Source organism: Eurypyga helias, unplaced genomic scaffold, assembly GCF_000690775.1.
Source record: "Eurypyga helias isolate BGI_N326 unplaced genomic scaffold, ASM69077v1 scaffold18168, whole genome shotgun sequence".
Lineage (NCBI taxonomy): Eukaryota > Metazoa > Chordata > Aves > Eurypygiformes > Eurypygidae > Eurypyga > Eurypyga helias.
In genome coordinates, this window is record NW_010265141.1 from 26,371 (window position 1) to 48,077 (window position 21,707).

The window sequence follows — 21,707 nt, forward strand, 5'->3', positions numbered from 1 at the left end:
ACCCCATAGCCTTTGAGAGCATGCCAGGAGTATTTCCCACTTCTACAATGTGTGGGTGCCCATGGAATCCTAGAGATGTGAATACCACAACCAGCTGTGCTAAGATAGAAGATGTTATGTGTCTTACACAAACCACACTGAGGGGTCTCTGAGCTGCTGTGGCTGCTGACCAGCCCCGAGCAGTATTGAAATCCTGGGCAAGTCATCACTGGTACTTTCTGGCCTGGGGACAGGCTCTGTGAGATGCTCTGGTGCTGGTGACAACCCGACAGCAGTCACGCTCACTCCTCAGCAACCTGTGCATGGGCTCAGGCCACATCTTGATTTTGAATGAGTTATGAACAGTAAAATAAACTTGCTATAACTGAAGGGTTGGGCTTAACCCCCAACACTGAGTTTCTTTTATTTTTTTATATACCACCTGGAGCCCCTCTTCACCTTTGGTTTCTGCAGCTTTCTAGCACTACCAGAATCATTCCAAGTGGAATTAAGGGCATGAAAGGGGATTCCAAAAGGAAATATGATTAAGGTCTTCGTCGCACGCTACTTTCTACAGGAGCACCCTACATCAGGACCTAAGGGTAGATGGATAGACAAGATGCAATTTACAGGCTTTTTCTGTCACTAACACTTGCCCTAACTGTTTTTGAGATTAAACAGGCACCTTCTGAATTTTGTTTCCCCAGCTGATAAAAGACACTATAAACTTCATTTTCAAAAACTGCATTTCTGCTTTCTGAACACCACACCAATTTAAGATGTCTTAAGACTTGGAACAGAATTTTGCCAGTGACCTCTGAAAGAAGCTGTTTGCAGACCCTAGAACAAAACCACTGTAGATCCTTTCAAACTCCTGTGATTGCAAGGTAGTGACTTTCTTTTCTGTAACCCACACCAGATTCTATGATAAACAAAGTCAGCTTTTTCATGGAAAATTGCCCACACACCCCCGCAAAATACTGTGACTCATGAGAAGATAGTATCAAACCAGAAATTTATTGTGGAGTAAACACCCACTTCCTGAACTTTCTCTGATCTCTGCTACATCAGCTCAGCGCTCATTAACACAGTGTAGGAATCCATGGCTACATGGGATAGAAGCAGCAGGCAGGATAACATACAGGGACACAAGCAACTGAATATGTTTCAGAGCCATTGCATTTTTTTGGGAGGATACCCTGGGCTCCAGGCACCAGGGTGGGGACAGGACATCCTTTACTTAGTCCTCCTCCTCCCAAAGTAGTGCCTGTAAGCAGCAGGATAGCCATGGCGGAAAGCGTACAGTTCGCAAGGGTAGTAGTCCTCACACATCTCCCTCTGACGTTCATGGGGCGCCTTATTACGCTCCCTGATCCTGAAAAAGTAGAAGAGATGAGTGGTAAGTGCTGTCATCTTAAATATCTGTCTGCAGCCCTTCCCTGTCCCACAATCCCCCACCAGATTCCATCATCCAGCTGCCAAGATGTTAGCATACTAGTTTCCATGTTCACCACACCCAGGGGAGCGATGTGGCTACAACAGGAGCACTTTTCCTCCCCAGGAAACCTTTTATTTCAGGGCTAAGTAGGGTGGTAGGGACAGAGGGATGGCTCCTGTCTCAGCCTGAGTCCTCTCTCCGCAGCCCCCCCCAGCCTGCTGTCTTCAGTTCTTCTGCTCTTCCCCAAGGCCACCCATGGAACAAACATCCTGAAAGGGGCCACCTGCTACTGCGAAGGTTTGCCTTGATGCCTCACTAGGAGATGATTTCTGTGATTCAGCCTTTATTTTCACAAGACCTGCATAAGGCATAAAACTGCCAATATCTGCTTTTCATAGATGAGGCAAGGAGGCCCCCAGATGGCCCTGTGATTTAGAACGGTCATGCAAATCCTGCATGAGAGCTGAGGACTAGCACAGATCTCAAACTGAGCTACCTTTCTGGCCATCTCACACTGTTTCCCTCTCCTCATGTTGGTGTTCCCTTCAGACAAGTTAAGCAGAACCTTCCCAACACATGACACCCTCAGGTGCAAGGACTCACTCTCTGCTGTGTGAGTTCTGGCTTCTCCCAGGGGTGGGGAATTCACAGGCACCTGACACGGTGAGAGGGGCTTAGGTTTCTCAGAAGTCACCATGGCTCCCTTCCCTGGTACCAGCCTGTGCCTGGCGAGGAGAGACCTCTCCCCACTCCCATTCCCAGTGCCCCGAGGCCATAACCTACCTCTCCCGAGAGATGGCTTCTAGTCTCGTGTCAGCTTGTATGAAGTCATTGGCCCTTCGCCTGTTGAGGAAGGGATCTGAGAAGGAAAGGGGTTATTCAGAGTAGACAGACAGACACATTTTCAAGGCCAGATTTCAACAAAACCTAGCTTCCACATTTATAACAGCCTCGTCATCTGCCCTCCCAGGGAGAATGAAACCCAGGATCATTTAATATTCCCTGATGATCAACCCTCTGGTTCATGCACAGGCGCTCCCTGTGGGTTGTGTAGCCTGTATGGAAGTGCACATGCTGCTCTAGCTTTGCTGTTACCGGGGTAAAAGTACTGGGATTTTGCTGCCGCAGCCCCTCTGAGGGAGTGGAGGTTGGCCAAGAGGTAGGTGCCAAGCTGCACAGACCGTGGGAGGTCTGGGCATGCTCTGTAGAATTAACAGAATCATGAAATTATAGGTAAAATCAGAAAGGGCCTGAGCGAGACTATCTGCCTCCAAGGTTGAGCAGTCACCGAGCAGTCTGTGTGGCAGTTTTGGACTAGGGTTCCTGAAGGTTCCTTCTGTCCTTTCTGAGAACCATCACAGTCCTATTGGAGAGTTCAGGAGTCTGTGGATGTTTTTGGCATTGGCTCCCACATGTGTCTGCGCTTCTGACCAGTTGTTTCATGAAGTCCCTCTCCCAGATTGTCTAACTTCTTTTTGGTTTCAAACCATCTGTTCTCTAACCTCTTCAGGTTATTGCTTGCTCCACGGTGAGATTATCCACCCTTTTATGCTTTTCCTGTGACACTAACTCTCTCTTCCAGACCAAGGACCCCTTCTGTCCACACATCCCACCTGCTTCTTCCAAAGTGCTGGGAGTAAGGCTCTCCCTGTCCGTGGGGAAGTACAAATCATGTCACTAGCTTCTGCAGCACCTCCTTCTCTGCTCATTACTGAGCTTTTTGAGCAATGTCATTTTCTAGGGTCACTTAACCTGTTTTAGGTGCCTGCAGCAGCGATCTAAGTTCATGATTCTTTGTTTTCCAATTCTCATTATATTCTTTACAAAACCAACTGGTATAAACCTGTGCCCAAACATGTGAAGCCTTTTTTAAACTCCCTTCCTTTTCATCCTGCAACTCCATCTCCCAGTAAATTCAATTTCCCTGAGCTGAGTGGTCCTGCCTGCAAGGAAATGGTCTTGGAAATGTCTGTAGCACAATTCAAATTCAAGAAAAGAGTAAAGCAGTCTCTTACTGAGATACTCATGGGATTCCATGCTCTCATGGGACTCTGGGGAAAGAAAGAGTAAAATGTGGTAAGACACTGTATTGATGGGATTCAGAGTCTTTCACAAACCACAGATCAATAGAACATGCACATAGAAAACAGAAAAAACAGGTTTTAAGTCACCTGTTTAAAAGGAAGAGAAAGGGATCCGTAGCATGACCTAGCATTTATGAGTTCAGGGTGTTCAGGAGTTTAGAACAGACCAACCTGTTGTCTTCACCAGGACTTCGAGGCTTGTGCTTGGTCTTCTAGTGTGATTCTCAAGCACAATTCCTCACCTTCACGTTTCTGACACTACAGTGGATACGATACCTTCAAAGCCTGCATGTGTGCTTAGGGAATGGATTAGAACAGTGAGATGTGCTTGACTTGCAGGAAACAGCATCTTAACTCCTGCAGTGTGGAACTGTGTGCCTGACAGGAAAAGGGGGCTGATACTACAAAAGGAGAAAGGGAAATCTCCCCATTAACAAGGAAGAATTAACAAAAAGAACTCTTACTGTAGGGCAGATAACAGAGGGCAGAAAGAAGAGCTGCCTGCAAGGTGAGCTGGAACAGAGAGGAAGGGATTGAAGCACCCTGCACCACGAATTACAATGACTGAAGCTGACAGCTCTGGAGCAGGGCTAGGATGGTCTGACACGAGGGCAGAAAAGCAAGCAAGTTAAGGAGAAAGACATGAAGTTGAATAAAAAACATTTGAACAGACCCAAAGATGTCTGCAGGTTTGGAGTTATCACTCTACCAGTAAAAAAAGGTCACCTACCGTAGCAAGTAGCAGCCATCACCAAGACAGCCAGGAGGGTAAGGACGATGAGAGTGCGCATTGTGCCAGTGCAGGGAGGAATCTGTCTCTCTCGCTGTGTCTTGCTCTCTTCCTACTGAGGGCAGCTGGAGATCCTGGGCTGCCTGCAAAATTACCAGTGGAATGTTTATTATGAAAACAGAGGCAGGAGGAGGGCCATGAAAGAGCCTGGGGAAGGTGACAGCTGGCTGGTACACACTCTTTATGAAGCCATTACAAAACATCCTCTATTAGCAGGTTGAGTCAGGTTTTGGGAAGGAGGGGGCATGCCCTCTTCCTCTGCCAGTTCAGGGCTGGGGGCCATAATTCATAGGCAAGCATGTCACTAGCACTTCATGATCAGAAAAGCTGGCCTGCACAAGTGGAAGGAATTTCAGGGGTTGCCGGGGGCACAGAGGGAGAGGTCTGCGCTGATCCCAAATGTAAATGTTTGCCTTTCTAATTTTTCCTCTGATCTGTCCTCTTTGCCCTTGCCATTCTCTGTCTGGATACAACCACTCTGTCAGCTTTGCTGATAGACACATGGAGAATGAGGCTTCCAACACTCTGTCCCCACTCAGCCCCCTTCCCTCCAGCTGGTCCCTGATGCAGTCTCAGCCTGCCAGTCATCAGAGCAGGGCTCCAACCCCACTGCCCCTTCCCCTCTTCCATTTTACTACTCCAGGAGTGACGAGCAGCAACCTAGAGGAATCCCTTCTGCTGGAGGTTTGATGATTTTTGCATTGCAATGGCAGCAGCACCCAGAACTTTTATCTCTGCGGGTCCTCACTGTGGTCCTGACCCTACACTGCTCCCAGTCCAAGGGACATCATCTTGGTGAAGGCAGAGGTAACCATATATCTCAGGACTGCTGCCTCTCTAGACCAGCACTAGCAGTCCTTGCCCCACTGGGCACCAAGGTCAGATGTCAATAAAAGGCTTTTCAACTGGGATAAATCTCTCAGGCCATTAATCTCCAGGATCATTACCCCACCTTCTAGCACTCAAAGAGCTTGCCTGAGACCAAAGTTGTAGAGAGCAGTGATGGACAAAAGATGGAGTGTTCCTGTTTTCAGCTGAGTGGTACAGTAGTGAGGAGTGAAAGAAGAAAGGAGTTAGAGATGACCTTCCCTGCTGGGTGAAAAGCAAAGGAGAGTAGTTAGTGAGAGGCAAGACATGGAGGGAAGGTGGGTACCCAGAGACTGCCAGCCCTCCCCCATGGCAGTGGTGGGGCTGGGACCATGCACACTGCCTGAGGATGAACCTAGGGTACAGTAACCATTGTTTTCCTTGATCCAAGCTGTAGTGACCGACTGTGTTGTCCATGTGCACATGCAGGCATCAGGATTTCTCACTGACAGAGTGCACTGTTCCTCCCAAGCCGGTGTGGTGTTGTCACTGCTGTCACCTGCAGAGGATGGTCTGAGGAGCTACACTGAAGGTGACACAGCCAAGAACTACAGAAACAGCTCGCCAGAGCCTAAAACTTCCTCAGTGGGGAGTGAAACCCAAGAATACTCTGGGCTTTACAACTTACCCTTTCAATGCTAAACCTATGGCCGTTGCCTGAAACCTGTGGTCTCTGGGAGAGAAACTGAGCAGGCCCTTCAGCTACAGACCAAAGAGACAGAGTTGGTTTTCTTTCCCGTTATCCCACACCATGCAGAGAGCAGCTCAGACAATTCCCCCCACACCATCCATGTCCTGCCCATGCAGTGCTCAGCCTGAGATGAGGAGGAAAACAAGGTTGTGCTGAAGCAAAAGCCAGAAGCCTGCTACAGACACAAGGTCAGAGAAGAACTGAGACTCTTCTGCTCTCCATCTGTGCCCTGCCACTGCAGTCTCTTTAAAGGAATTCTCTGCTTTGGGATTGTTTGCATTCCTCAGAGCCCACAGTTTTGGAGTTAGTGTTGAATGTGGATTTTATAGGTTTCCTGAATGTCTTGTAAAATATGGGAGCTCATAGGAGCTGCCACAAAAGGGGGGTTTCAGGGAGAGGGTGGAGGAGAAAGCCCAGCAGAAAAGTAGTGGGGTACAGAGAGGAAGATGCTGGGACTACTTTGGAATGAAAGTGAGGCTGCACAGTGGGAAACCCTAACACGTTTCCCAGCCAAACCCTCTTCATTTATCTGTCTTCACTCAGGGCAGATCACCCTGCTTCCTGAAAGAATCTGGTCTCATTTCAGAGGACTCCACAGAATGCCTGGAGCATCTCCTGCCATCAACCGCAGGAGAAGAGCCACAAACACCACTTTAACTCAAGTGTTTCATTTTTCACCACAGAGGCGATGCATTTTCCAAGAGATGAATGAACATGCCAGCTACACAGCCCTATACCAAAATATCTCCTCTGGGGAACACTTTGCTTTGCAAAAGTACATCTCCCTTCTACTCCCCCTGCACTCCATACTTCTCCAGCACACATCTCCCCTCTCCAGCATGGGCTGCCCCAGAGATAACACACCATGTAGCACAGCGAGCCCAATCCCTCTGCTTTCTAGCAGCATCTACAGGTTAGAAACACAGAAAGAGGAACTAAGATGAATTGCCTGCAAATGCAGGAGGTAACCCCCACAATTCCCCAGATAAAGGGGGATCAGAAAAGTAGCCCTCTGACCTGTCTCCGCTGTAGTAGAGAATCACAGTGTTAGGCACACCATAGCAACCACTCCTAACATTTTGCAGCTGTGAAGCACCAGCAAGGCATTAATAATGAGCAGCCGTCCAGGAAAAGCAAGGCGGTCCCTGCATACTCACTAAGCTGTCGCTTCCCCGCCAGCCTGCGGCTCTTGTCTGAGAGGGCAGCTCTCCCGGCGTCCTGGCCCCTGGACTGAAGAAGAGGGGCCTTTTATTTATTAGCATTGATCAATGACTCCTCCCCTCCTCTGTCTCCCACTCTTGATCCACCCCCAGGCTACCACCTTCTTGGTCAAAAACACCTTCTGCCCACAGCCAGGAAACCAGCAACCTCAAGGAGCTGAGCCAAAAGGGAGGGGAGAGAGCCAGAGCAGACACCAGGGGCTAGTGGGGGCACAGCCACATCCAGGCTTCCTTTCTGTGCCCAGGAGCAGTGAGTGAGCAGAGGTCTGAGGACAAGCTCCAGTCTCCCTCTCTGCAGCAAGACCCCCTCCTCCTTCCATCCACTCCTTCCCCAGCTGTGCTCTAACTAGAACTTTGCTTTTGGCCGGGGGACTTGTTCTTCCACTGGGAGCTGGAGGCCAGGAGCCTTCTCCCACTTCCTTTCATGCTCCTTTTGCAACTGTCTGATTTCCCCTCCTGATGGCAAGCTGATGTCAGACTGAAAACTCACATAACAAAGGTGTCTACTTCTGGAGGCAGCTCTGGAACCTCAAGAAGTGTTAAACTCTATGAGGCAAAAAGCTGGTTTACACAAACCCAAACCCCTGACACGCACCCTCGCTGCTCACATCAGACTCACCGCAGTGCTGGACAACACATCAGACAACCCAGGACATGTGCTTTCTGGACCAGGCTGTGGGGCTTCTGGCCCTGCCTGCACCTGAGCCAACAGCACACATGCACCATGCTGGAATGCTGAAGCTGTGCAAGTAGCAACCCACGGCAGCGCTCCCTCGCTCGGCAGAGACCCACACCTGGTTCACGCGCAGCGCGGGTGCTGGCAGGTCCAGTCCTTCAGCTGGGGTAGGCACAGCCTGAGGGACTGAGCTCAGCAGAGATGAGATGGAGGGGATGACCAGCTGCAGAATCAGTGGCTCAGGAGCTTAAGGAAGAAAATCCATCACAACTATTCACTAACGAAACTGCTGCTGAGTGTGGTTGTCTGGTCCAGGATGAGATCAAGCGTGGCCTGACTTAAGGCCTTGATTGCAAAATGGAAATGACAGCATAGCTGTGGAGTTAAAGAAACACCAAATGATTGGGACAGAGGTGGGGTTTGCTGCACTTCTTTAGGACACCTTATCACCTTACAGCTAACACATGTGGTTTTGATCTATGTACTTTTGCCTCGTTCCAAAGAACCATGAGGGACTTCTGTCCAAGGGTGGGATCTTTAGCTCCTACAGTGCTCGATGAGTTTGGGCAAAGTTCAGACCTACCTGTGGCAACAAGGTGCCGTGTTACTTGTGTCCCTGTACAAGCAAGGACCTCTTGGACCTCAGAACCTGAGAACAGCAACCTGGAGCTCTCCTGAAGGTATAGGGCATACAGTCATGAGCCAGCTTTGAAAAGCAGTGCAAAGAGGAGGATGTTTCTTGCCATCATCTGCCACCCTTCAGGGACAGCTGAATATTCAGCCCTGTGACATGCTAAACCCTGAAAGAAATCAGGATGCAGAAGATCTGGTCATCCTCATCTGCCTAAATATTGGAAAAGCTTTGGTCCCAGTGCCATCTGGCAAGTTTTCAGTTAAGTTGGAGAAAGTGGGCAATAAAACCAAAATTGTGAGGCGAGGCAGAAGCTTGAGCAGTGGAAAGGAGAAATGTTGAGAAATTACTAATTGAATTTCTCTTGGGACTAGTTTTACTGAATGCTTCCATTAATGACTGGTTTTAAAAGGGAGTACTTGTTGAGGGAGTTTGTTGATAACACAAGGCAAGAAAGCAAGATCAGTGGAAACAAGGCCTGGGAGTTCAAACAGGAGGAAAAGGATGACCTTGAAAGCTGGACTAACAGAAACAGGGTAATATATAGTAGAGCAAAGGCAAGGTCTTCCATGGAGATTAGCAGTAGGTATCCTGTAAATTAACAGCTCGTAAACCAGAAGTAAACAGCGAACAAAAGGAACAATTATGAACCACCAATCATAAAGATAGTCACAGAATACTAATTCTGAGATGTCTACTGACAATGTGCCAGCAGAGACGGGCACCTGTTAGTGCCACTGGATAAGATACCAGTGAGACCTCAGCAGGAGTCCTCTATATGGCCCACATCACCCATGTTCATGGAAGAATTCCTGTAGGAAATGGTGTAGATGATGACTAACAAGGTAAAGTGATTTTCAGTCACCCCCAACATGACAGAACTGTTCACCATAACCTGTAGGAGTCACCAAGCCTCTCTTTTCCTGTGTTGTCCACATGGATTTTCCATCAGGACAATGGACTAGGAATTAGTTTTTGTCTCCAGTACTTCTCCAGGGGCTGTTTCAGAGCCCACAGCTCTCATGATTAGAAGTCCGATTTCCACGTTTTGTGTCTTTAGGGCCATAAACCATATCCATGTGTACCTCACCGAGTGCCCAACTCATGCCAGGAAGGTTTCAGCAGAGTGACTGAGCATTGCAGAAAGGGAATAAACCCTATCAGCTCTACAACAGAGCAGGGTTTCCAAACCCAGGTTACCCAGACTATCAAGTAACTGGACTCATCGATCTGGACAGCCCTTTCCAAGCTTGCTCCTGTGTTTCAGGATGTAAGTTAGTCAACCACCACATGGTCTATGGCTTGGGAAGCAATTTCTCAACATGATAAACAAGTGCTTTTTGGAACAACTAGTTCTACAGCACATGAGAAAACAAGACTTTATTTTTACTTTTTCATTTAGTCCTAAGTAATACCTAGGAACTGATCCAAGAAGCAAGTATAATTGAGCCACTAAGTAACAGTGCCCGAGTATCCACAATATAATTAAAGTCAACAACCTCATGGAATAAATCGTGCTGAAAACTAGCATACTGACACTAAGCCTTAGAAGGGGAGATGTTTTTTAGACACAGGAGCTAGTCAAAAGACTGTGAAATAAAAATAAACAGAACACATTTCAGACGTTTAAGGAACTTGATATACATATCTGAATGTGTGTTAGCTCTGGCAGCAAACTCAGCTATCCAAATTAACCCTAAAACTAGTTCAAAAGCTAGTTCAATCTGGGAAAAGGACATGTTTAAACATTGCAAAACCAGATTTGAAAAGTTTCAAAGATTAAAAGAAAAGAGGAGCACATAAACAGGAGAAATCTAGTTTCACAGCAGTGAAACTTTTTTTTTTCAAATAACAGAAATTATTCATTTCATTTCAATGGTGGGGAGGAGACAAAAGAGTAATTTCATAACAAATAAGTGGGGGGTTTTCAAAAAAAAATATTTAAGCACATACCTTTGACATGTGTTTCCACCTTTCCCCTGGGAAGGATTTTTCCCCCTGCATTTGTGCAAAAATAAAAGTTTCTAGTGCAAAAATATGAATTGGTTCTAATTTGAACTGACTCTAACAAAGTGCACCTGTGTATAGTCTTAGGAGTGTAAGTGTTACCTTAGAGATAGTGTCAGTCTCCTGGCAGGGAGGAAGGTGCCCATGTCAGCTCACAGACATTTTCTTTCATGCTTCCTCCTACGTTTTGGGCCAGGGTACATTTTAGAAACTTCCCTTTCCATCCTATGCAATGGCTTTCAGTGACTTTCTCCTGCCCATGGATGTGGAACACACCTGCATGTTCAACCTGAGGAGTGTCACTCTGGGCGCTGGGACAACTGGTTTCTCAGTATCCCAGTGCCGAAGAGCAGGACTGAAAGTAAACACCATGATAAAGCCCAGATTCTGCCTCCCTGACCAAATCCAGAGGGTGAGAGGATAATTCTTCTTCCACCTGAGGTGTCCTACGGAACGTGGGGCTGTCTCTGCATTACTCACTGCCATAAGGAGGGGTCTCTAATTGGTAAGATGTGGGGTTTGTTTGGCTGATTAGTTGGTTTGCAGATTGGAGGGGGCTGGAGGGGTTAGCCACTGTATTCTGTTGTTGGAAAATCTTTAAACTACCATAATTCAGAGATTAGTGGCCAGACACAACCTCACAGTCAGAGTCTATGGAGCTGAGATCCTCAAAGTTATCCTGTGTAATCCATCAGACTTCAAAATGAAGCCCAGTGTCCTGGAAAAAATTCAGTCTGTGTATAAATACAGGAGCATTTGGGGTCAGCAGTACAGTTCAGCGGGAACTCATTGCTCTCCATTTCTGCTTGCTGCAGAAAGTGAGCCTGGATCAAGCTTTTGACTCCAATGCTCGGCACTCTCCATGGGATATCACCGAGTTACCTTCAAGACTCACTCTCTCCGCTTGGCCAGGACTTCCCAGAACAGCTGTGTTTGGCTGAAACAATGCAAAAAGATTACTGCTAACGGGAAGTTCATGAGCACAGTAGACTAAAATTTCACAGAAGCCAGACCAAGGTTATTTAATTCACTGAATAAAGCAACCGAAGCATTCAGGGCTAAGAGCTAACTACCGCTTCCTTTGGCTTCACCCCCACCCACCCACACATGTCCACATACACTGATCAGCCTAATTCTTTTGATGTCTGGGAAGGAAGGAAGGGAGAGGATAATGTTAATATTATGTGGATATTGAAAAAATTGGCAGAGGCTTCTGTGTAGGGATTAAATAATCCATATATGTAACTAGAATTCCTTGGACTTCAAGTATCCTATGAAAAACTGAGCAAGTGAAAAGTTTGAACTCTGACTATAAAACCAGAGTGTGCTTCTGGGTTGCACTCTTACGGGAAAGGGGAGCAGAAAGCGCTTTTCCTTTTCCACACCCACACCCCTCACTTCACCATATGAGCACTAGAATGTCCTGACCTGATTCATTTTTTGGGATCAGATAAGATTTGCCCGCCTTATTTCCTGTCCAGACATGTGGAGTGATAAGAAAGCAGCTGTGGTTTCACTTTTCTCATTCATTTGGTAAATAAAAAATAACAACGATGCCTCTTTTTTTCCACAATGAACTTAGACAACATCTGAGATCCAAAATCTGCCACTCCTTGTGAAGCCAAGATCAGACTGAAACATTTCTGTTCTGCCTGTCTTGAATACAGAAGGCCAGTGAAATATTTACAAGCATCCCTGTAGTGTTATAGATGTTTCTTTGTTCTATCTTGGGTTCAGTATCGATAGTATCATACATTTTGTCTTTAGTAAGTAATAACTTCTCCTGTGGCACACCGAGCCCTTGGTCTTGGCCTCTGCTGTCAATATCTGAGAGTTCAAAGGAAGGCTAGGGGGTGGGGGAAAATGCATGATAGAGTATTGTGAAATGCTGTTTGTGGTGAGAAAACAGACATTCTTATTCCTTGAAGCATGAAATCTGATTACTCTTATCTTCCTGTGCATAACTACAAATTGTATTAATATTCTTAACATCACATGCTAGCCAAGTCATTTGACTTGCTGACCTTTCTCTAGTAATGAATTTCACACACTGATTATATGCTTTTTTGATACATATTTATTGCTTATTTGTATTAAATTTGACAATTTATTATTTTTGTCAAGAAATCTTTTGTTCTCATAAAGCAGGAAAGAATTTTAAAATGAGAAGGACAGTTAAATCAGGTCAATTTTTATTGCTTCTCAATTAGTGTTTCCTTCTTTCTAAAATGGCACTGGACTCTAGAACTCCCCATTTTACTAGGCATGTCTTTGTCACTAGTGGTCAAAATTTCCTTTAAATTTTAAAAGAAACAATAAGAACAGTATGAATGGAGAAGAAAAGAGAAGTCTGGGTATGGAAGCACTGGGAAGGAAGGCATAAGAAGTGCTAAAAGAACAGCACATATTGATGGCACCTAGATTAGCAGATCATTAAGATCCCAACATACTGATGCACAGAACCTCTGGACACAGTTTAAAACAAGATGTGTCCTAAAACAAGGGACAGACTGCACCTAAGACATAATAAAAGGAAAATTTCAAACCAATAAAGATGATGATGGTGCTAAGACTGAGACATAAGATACCTAGATGAGGAGACAAAAGGCAATGAGTCAGAGGTGGGAAAAGGTGGAGACACAAAAGACCACAGTCACTGCCAGCTCCTGAAGGATACAAACGATGCATGTAAAATGAGCATATGGGGATCAAACTAAAAGAAACACAGGAGACAGGATGAGAACTCCAGAACCCATGCCTTGAATCTTCTGTGTGATTGCAAGAAAACCCAATAGTATGAACAAGCACATCTTGGTGCTTGTGAATATGTGGTTATGAGAGAGTTAGTCTGAGTGAGTGAAATCAGTGCGGCTTAAAATAAAATAACCTTCCCTTTCGATAGTGTCTCACATTGACCTCTGTTACTGCAATATTGCAACAGTATTTATGACAAAATGAAGTATCAAAAGGAAACCTTAAGACTTTTTATGATGTTCTCAGTATGGAAAAGTCTTCATCCAAAACCATCTCACATCATCCTACATCTTTGGCAGTAGTCTGTGTGCTAAGAAGCTTCTTTCAAAGCTCTTTCCAATTTGGCTCATGGTCTCTTTAGCCAGACACTAGGAGGAAACCTGGGACAGATGCACAAGAAGAAGAACAAGGCACCAGTGATGCAGGTATGAGGTGACATTCTTGGATTCAACATCCTCCTTCACTTGGCTTGGTCAACATTGGTTGGGGTCTGCTGTGCTGAAACTATCTGCCCTTTTTTCTCTCCATATATGATAAAGGATGGCATTTTAAGACTCAATAGAGGTGCTAAAAAATCACGGACAATCACACATATGACTCATAGAATATATCAGTCCTAGAAGTTGCATAGAGCTTTTCCCATAGCAGGACCTTTCTTTAAAGACTCTTGCCAACAAAGACACTTTTGTCCTTCCTGGGCTTCAACTGATGTTTTTTCCCTTCTATTCTCGTAACAGGATCTTTACACAATACTTCTTGACGTCAATTGGGCTGTATTATTTGAGATTTCTCTTCTCACTGTCTCCTACCTACTGCACTGGGAAATGCTGCTGTACATTTATCAGCAAAATACACCGCATAAGTCACATGTTGGGTACACAAGCATTTACAACCCTGCTGGCTGGCTAACCCTAAGATTAATGAGGACACCATTTAATACATTACATTTTCCTAAAGCAGACATTGTATGAAAACCTCTGCTCTGCATATATTATTTGCCAAACATCTGTACACATCTGTAGAACAAGCCTTCCCCATGTTACTTGGGCAACCATCTGTCTGTCACTTCGGCACTTTGAGGTAGGCGCCAGTCTTTCTTGATGGTCATTTCACTAGTGAGCCTGCTGGAGGACGTAATAAATAATGCTACCCACTAAGTAAAACACACTCACTAGCTCCTAAAAAGATCCTTGTCTATTCTGAGACCGGAGCTTACACCTGAAATGAACAGCTAACTCCAGAAAGGATCGCAGTCAGGACAGTCATTTGATGACAGTCCCTCAGGTACCTCATTAGGAGTAAGGTCCCAGTTTTGCCAAGTTCTGTAAAGTCCCAGAAGGGAGAGACGTGTGGTTACGTGCCTGTCCTTGCCCCTCCATAGGAGAAGGGGCCTGCCTGGCAGGAGCACCTTCTTCAGCCAAGGACCCCCTTATCACTGCCTGTCCTGCCCAAGCCTGGGGCCTGGTGATGACAGATGATACATAGGCATCCCAAAGGCTCAGACACCAAGTTCACCCTCTTTTTCAGCCCCTAGAGCTCTTCTGCAATATCTGATCTCCTGGCCTCCTCTGCACTATCGCTCTAACGATAATCTGTTGCTGACCCCTGTAAACTATTGAAGGCACTGGGCTGCTTAATAGAAATCTGCTGGGGAGACCCTGAGATAGCAGGAACATGTAGGAAAATAATTTATCATAGGGGGTTTGCACTTCCAGAGAAGGGCACCATCAGTAAAAGCGCAGGGGGAGTGTTATGAGGAGCTCTGTATAGCCACTGCAGAGAAAGATCTGCAAGGCTGGAGTGACAGCTGAGAGCTTGGCTTTAGCTCCTTCCCTCTTGGCTGAAAACAAGCATCTGGGATTGCTTTGGTCAGGTTTCTGCCTCCTCCATGCAACACAGCACTGAGGTACAAAGCTGATCTTAAGATGCTCCTGAGAAAAAGGCTCCTGGTGGCTTGCTGCTGAGGCTGTTTCCTGCCCATCCCTGCCTGTCTGGTGGCTGCCGTTCTTCAGTCACGAAGTCTGCTGAATCGTGTGAGTTCCTTGAAAAGCTGCTGGGCCCCAAGAAGTGTTTCTTCTGTGCTGCTATCCTGCAGCTGCTCCTGTGGTGACATGAAACTCCATCACCCAAGCCAATGTCCAGCAATTGCAGTAGAGAAAAGTGGCTCAGAAGATGGGGGAAAAGGGCACGGGGACCTTCTTGACAGCCACCAGGTTGGGTCAACCACCATAAGCTAACTCATATGTACATGTCTGAACTCCACTTTATTTCAGCAGGCTTTGCTTTTCTTGGGAAATTAAGCTGTCAAATAAGAATGAAATAACAAAATAACCTTATGGGCCTGAACTGGTAGCAGAAGACATGGATTCCAGTTAACTAGCTGGATCTAAATCCCCATATCAAGGTCTACAAGGTACCAGAGGGAAAGGAGCTGCAAGCAGGACACTGAGGGCTGCACACAGCAGCAGGGCCATTCTCCAGGCTAAGGCCTGCTGCATTCCAAGGGCGGAAGGACAGACCCAACAGTGACCTTGTGTTTACAGCAAATACAAAACAAGGTGAATGTCCAGATCAGCAGCTCTGGACGAAGTAAAGATGTTAATGCCAGCCACAGGGACCAGCTCTCCCATCCCAGCCTGCAGAATGGATGGTCTCATGACGCACCTTCAGCTGTAGGGCATAAGGGGGGGCTGCCCTGCCTGTCATATCGTTGGTCCCCTCTGACCCCCCTCACTGCTCACTCGAGCACCTCAGCTTCTCCCACAATAGCCACACATCTATGTGTCCTCCTGAGCATGAATTTCTTTTACCTGATCTCCCTCGTTGTCCAGAAACTGAATCAAAGGCAGAGCAGCTCCTAGGATGTACCTCTGACCCTTTTCTGTCTTTAGGGTTGCTGATGATCACGGCGAAGTTGAGCCTGTGACTGGTGCTGGCTCCAGCACTAGTTTCCCAGCATTGCAGGGAGCTATGGTGTAACATGGCAACAGCAGCCCTGGGCAGGAGAGGGGTCAGTCTCCTCACTCTGCACCTGCCTGCCGTGCTCCAGCCATGGGGCTGAAAAACAGCAGCTATAAAACACAATCCACAGCCTGCCTCAGCTTCCCCCCACCCCGCTCTGCTTCCTCGCCATTCCTGCCTCACTTGGCCAGTGGGACACACCACAGCACCAGCCCTATCCCCTTCTCCAGGCTGCCTGTCCCCTCCACCACAGACATGACACTGCCGCCTCCCACCTGCTCCAGGCCCAGTTTGGCACTGGGGAAGAGCCTGCAGGAGGGTGCCACAGCCAGGGGACCATCACGGAGAGGGGCCCCAGCTGCTGGGGAGAAGGGCAGGGTGTGCATGCACAACCAAGCCCGAATGACAGAGCAAAGCAGTTTCCCATAGCAGTTGCATAAGAAAGGGGGAAGCAAACTGAGTTATTGATACTCTGGGGCTCATCTCAGTACCCTGGAGTCTCCACTCTCCATTGGGACCATTTTGGGGCAGAAAACCTTGCCATTTCTCCAAGCCCACTCCTCCTTGCTGTTAGTGGGAGCCTTTGCTGCTTTTGTCAGTGACATGGGGAACAGGACTTCCCGGGAATTCACTAAGCCATCTATCCATGGCATGTCTGTCTGTCACAGAGAAATTCAGAGAGACACATTTAATATGTTAAACATAAACAAACCAGCGCCAAGCCTTTGGCTGATCGTCGCTGCTAGAAATAGAAGCCAACCACTTCAGGGGCTTTGGGTTTGCACGCTCGATGGATTCCCAGCACAAGGACAGAAGCTCAGTTAACCCCAGCCCAAATCAAAGTAAATGCTCCCACCTGGATTTTGAAGAAGGGAACATGGAGGTGAGTTGGAGAACATGAGTACTGTGGGCAAGGAGCAAGGAGCAGCTCCCAGGCAGCTTGTCTTGGCTGGGGTTGAGGGTCCCAGCAAGAATGTCAGAGCCTGTTATCAGCAGGATCACAGTACCCCTGGCATAACAAAACTAACAGTGTAGCTTTTGGGATTTTCCTCCCCTGCCCAACACCTAGTCTCACAAAACCAGTAGCACCATAGTACCTTAGAAACCACTGCCCTGCTGTCAGGAATGTCTGAGCATTGGAAGGGGGAACAGGACAAGCAGACACACAAACTGCCTTGTTTCCGTAGGGAGAGCCACAGAAATAATCCCTGGTAAAACTGCTTCTCAAATTCTAAATATCCTGGACACAGTTATCTTTATTATTAAAAGAAGGAGGGGTTTATTGTCCTAGATCACAGAGCCAGACCTGCCAAGAAGGATTCCACTGAAATACCAGTTTCAGGACTCAGAGACCAAACCTTTGGTGGAACAGGGCCCCCAAGGCAAGGCAGTTAATCCATTCCCCTGTGTTGCTAAAGTCTTGCTTCATCTCCACACTGACAGCTGGTGCCTGGTGGGTTCTCTTTGTCCTCCCTTTGTGGGGGATATTTGTTATTTTTAAAAGGGAGTGCCTGGGGCACGTGCAATGTTGCAGGCACCTTCCCTTGGGAGCAGCAGGGTTATGTTTGGGACAGAGCTGCCTCCAGAGCATGGGGTGGGCAAAAAGAGAAATAAAATCATAGCAAGGGTCAGAGGGCCTGTCACTCACAAAGGGTGGTGAGGAGGAGGGTGCAGTTAAAGCCAGCCCTGTCATGGAGTCTGAGAGGGGCCATGTGGAGTGTTTTGTACCCTTGAAAGTCTCCATGTTGCTGAACAGGCAGCAAGGCAGAACGGAGACACCCTGGTTTGGGATATTGAGGACAACACTAAAGGGATGATTCTTAGGTCACCCTACTCCTGCCTGCTTCTCTGTGGGAGGATTGCATCTTTTCAGAGTGCTTGGCATCTCTGTGTGATGGCGGTGGGTTACCAGATCACAGGAGAGACACCAAAGATGTGCTGTTTCCATGCTAGGGAACTGCCAGATGGAAGCAGTTGGAAGACCCATTAACTGTTTCAGCATCCAGACTCCTGGATGACAGAACAGATATGTGAGAAGAAGACTGAACCATTTAAAGATGGTTGATCCTTCAATACAAGCATCACTATCTCAGTTATAGCATCAGAAATAGCCATAATCTATTTACCTTTCACTTTAACAACCCCTTCCTTTCTGAAATGCTACTGTCTTGCCAAAACTAAAATGTACCAAGCAGGGACTCATTCACATTTTCCTCTAACCTGACATAAAACTTTTTAAAATATGCAAAGATACCTTATTATTAATAAAATATTTTAAATAAAATATAATTTACATAATTACTAAACATTGAAAATAATATTAAAATCTGCAAAGATATCTTCTTAATAACTTATTAATAAAATATTTTCTTTACTGCCAGAATCTCAACAGAGGAGAAAGCCTAAAAACATTGCTACAAGATGGGGTCTGAAATCCAGGATGCCCAGGGATCCAAAACAGCACTGCAACTGGACAAGCCACATGGCAAGGGAGCACATTCTCATTGGTCTCCATAAGGATAAGGCAGTCACTCCAGAAGAAAAGCTCTCACTGGCAAGGAGGGAGAGATGGAGAGAGAAAGCAGTGATCCAGAACAGTTCAGCTTCAGCTGTGCCAAACTAGAGCAACCAAACAAGGCAGCTTTCAACTCATGGCAAAACCCTGCCATTTCAACTTAAAAATATCCATTGGGAGTCACAGGGAGATGGAGAATGAAGAGAAAGTGTGGCCATTTGGCTAAGGCTCTAGAGATCTGAATGCAGGAGACCTGGGTTCTCTCGCCAGCTCTGCCCACAGGCTTCCTCAACAATTTGGGCTAAGTTACTCACTCTTTTCTGTTTCTCTGCCAAAGAACAGGAATAATTGGCCAAGTAAAATAAGGTCTTGACTACAATGGGAAGTCATGAAATAGCCTAGCATCAACACCCACACTGAATTCCAAAATGCCGAAGAACACTCAAACAGATTTATCCTGAAAGTATCACATCTTTATTTTAAAACACAATCTTTGGGCATACAGCCCTGTATTATGCAGTGGATAAGAAAACAGATGAAGACTTGTACTTGGGGTGATTATTCCACTGACTACAGTGATTAATAGCAACAAAACAAAACCCATGAAAATTGTAAGATCCTATCCTACCCGCCGATAGCTGAGGAGCAGACCCAAGGTCTTGACATTTCTTTGTAGTTGCCCAGAGATCAAGGAACCAGAAGTGAACTGCACCAGTTAACTATGCCTTCTGGTACCTGTGGAAGCAATGACATGCTATCTCAGCCCTCTCTGAGAAAGTTACAAATAGCAATACTACAAATGCCTCTGCTGCTAGGTAAAAGGCAAGAAATAATGCTGGTGATACAGGCATTATACAAACCACATGGGTGGCACCGAGTCACACAAAGCCCCTAACAAGGTGATGAAATGTGGACTCTGGCCTAGGAAGAGAGGGAGGTGCGCTGTGTAGTATTCGTAAGACAGGGATAGGCAGAAACTTGGAGTGCCAACACAGCCTATGAGTTTAGGCTGGAAAGTGGATGGGTCTGGCTTTTCTCCCTGTACTTGGACAGGATGTGGGGGCTCCAGGAGCTGCTGTGATTCAAAGGCTTGAGCCCTGGTGAGCACATGGGGAGGAGGACATGGTGCTGGTTGCAGCCGTGACACACAAGGTGACTGCACAGCTGCCGTACATGGAGGTCTGGTGCAGGCAAGGAGGCAGTTATCTATGGGCCTTTCCTCTAACCAGAAATGTGTTGCTTTGCAGCTCATGGGACTCGCCTGCCTGCCTGGATTTGTAGGTACATTAGCAGAGAAGGGAGAAATTCAAAGGGGAGAACAAGTACTTTCTTCTTCAATATGCATCCTGTGGCTTTGCAGGTTTTTCCACTGCGAAAATTCCTCTGAAGTTTCCTTAGTGACTGAGCCACAATGGGTCAAAGAGGTACTTGATTCACAGCCCCAGAAAAAACAGTGCTATGTTCTCTCCATCACTATCAGTTCCCAGTGGTACCCATGCAGCACCTTCCCTTACTGACCCTTGCCTGTCCCTGGCCACATCACCCCCTGGCCAAGCTCTTTCCTCCTCCCAGACCAGCCTCTGGCTCTTCCCTACCCTCTTCCTTCACGCTCCTGAAAACCACTTCCCCAGTCGCATCCTTCAAACAATATTTCCCCCTCCTGTGTCAATGATCTCCACCTCTTCGCCAGCCCGTGGGCTGCCGTTAGTGGTACTGAGGGGAAACCATCCTATTCAGAGGTGCAGTGACTAAGCCCTGTGGTTGGTCCACCTGCAAGAGTGGGTTTGCTTCTACTATTGCTGCCCAGACTTATTGATTCAGCTTCCTTCCAGATGAACAGAGGGGTCAGACAGATGTGCCCTTCCTCCTTTTATTATAAGGACAATGGTTTCTACTACATTTTATGCTAAATCTTCACTATCTCCTCCCCCTCCTGGGAACTCAGTACTGGACTTCTGTGTGTGAGATGGGACCTGACTTAAGCACCATAAAGTTCTTCCTGTGATAGCTATTCTGGTATATAACAGAAAGTTTTTTAAAATTTTTATTCAAGGTTGGCAGGGCCCGGGTGCCTAGCATGGTGCCTAGAAGAAAGGCAGGATGTTCAGTCCTGCCCAGGGAGCAAGCCAGGCAACCTTGCAGCACTGGTGGCTGTCCTGCTCCTTTGCATACCCAAGGCACCAGGGCTGTGGGCCCTGGGAGGTGTCACTTCCCTTCGTTCTGGCAGTTGGAGGCCTCCCAGCATCTCCCAGGCACCGCTGAGAGCAGGAGCAATCCTGACCAGACGCTCACATGCAGAGGCCAGGGCCCACTCCTCTTCTTCAGGGTAGGTGCAGAGGTCATCCTGGTCCAACCCATCCCCCAGGTCTCTTGCTGCCTGGTGGCATCCCTAACCCAGAGCCAGACTCCTGAGGGGTGTGTGTACCCAGGAGAGGCACTGATGAAAGCTGAACACTGCATGGGAAAAAAAATCCCTGCCAACCAATAAGGAAACGCCGAGGAAAGGTCTGTAGCATAAACCTCTGCATCCCCAGGGCACTTGCGAGTACCAAAGGGCAGTGCCCAAGAGAGCTGAATGGTGCCAGTAGGACCTGGCAGCTGGTTTCTGCCCGGGTGGGGTATGTGAGGAGCACTCCTGGGACCCAGCCCTTACATTTAAAGAACATTTACTTTTTTTACGCCACGTGCAGCAGTTTGAAGGGGGAAACAACAAAAATGTTAGTCCCCTTGCTGAACCTCTGGGTCTTTGTAATATTCTGCTTCTGGAGGCGTTCAAATCTTTTCTCACCAAGGATGAATGCAAAGTTGCATCTTCCACAGTGCAATCCAATTCCCTGTTCCCTGGGGTAAAGACAGCAGCTCTCGCACGCCTCCGCAGCCTCGCTTTGCTGTCAGGCAGGCTCAGCTGCTATCTTTGCTATTTTGAATGTCCCTCGAGGACAGACGCTGCTGCAGAGCAGGGGCTCTCACACCACAGTATCTCTACAATACGGGGGGGAAAAGCAAACCCCCTCATCCTGCCCTCTCTCTGTTCACATCCAGTACTTCCTCCCCTTGAAAGCAAGCCCAGCCTCCCGCTGGGCAGCTCAAAACA

At 47.1% G+C, this 21,707-nt stretch overlaps 1 protein-coding gene across 1 annotated transcript; it reads right to left on the bottom strand.

Moving 5' to 3' along the window:
* Window positions 1-975: 975 nt before the first annotated feature.
* MGP (matrix Gla protein) lies at window positions 976-7,071 on the bottom strand. Its single transcript, XM_010156627.1, has 5 exons — window positions 7,007-7,071; window positions 4,232-4,374; window positions 3,433-3,468; window positions 2,201-2,276; window positions 976-1,354 (listed from the first exon to the last, which is right to left on the bottom strand). The coding sequence occupies exons 2-5, from the start codon at window positions 4,290-4,292 to the stop codon at window positions 1,216-1,218; spliced, it is 312 nt and encodes a 103-aa protein (XP_010154929.1). The 5' UTR covers window positions 4,293-4,374; window positions 7,007-7,071; the 3' UTR covers window positions 976-1,215.
* Between the last annotated feature and the right edge of the window lie 14,636 nt (window positions 7,072-21,707).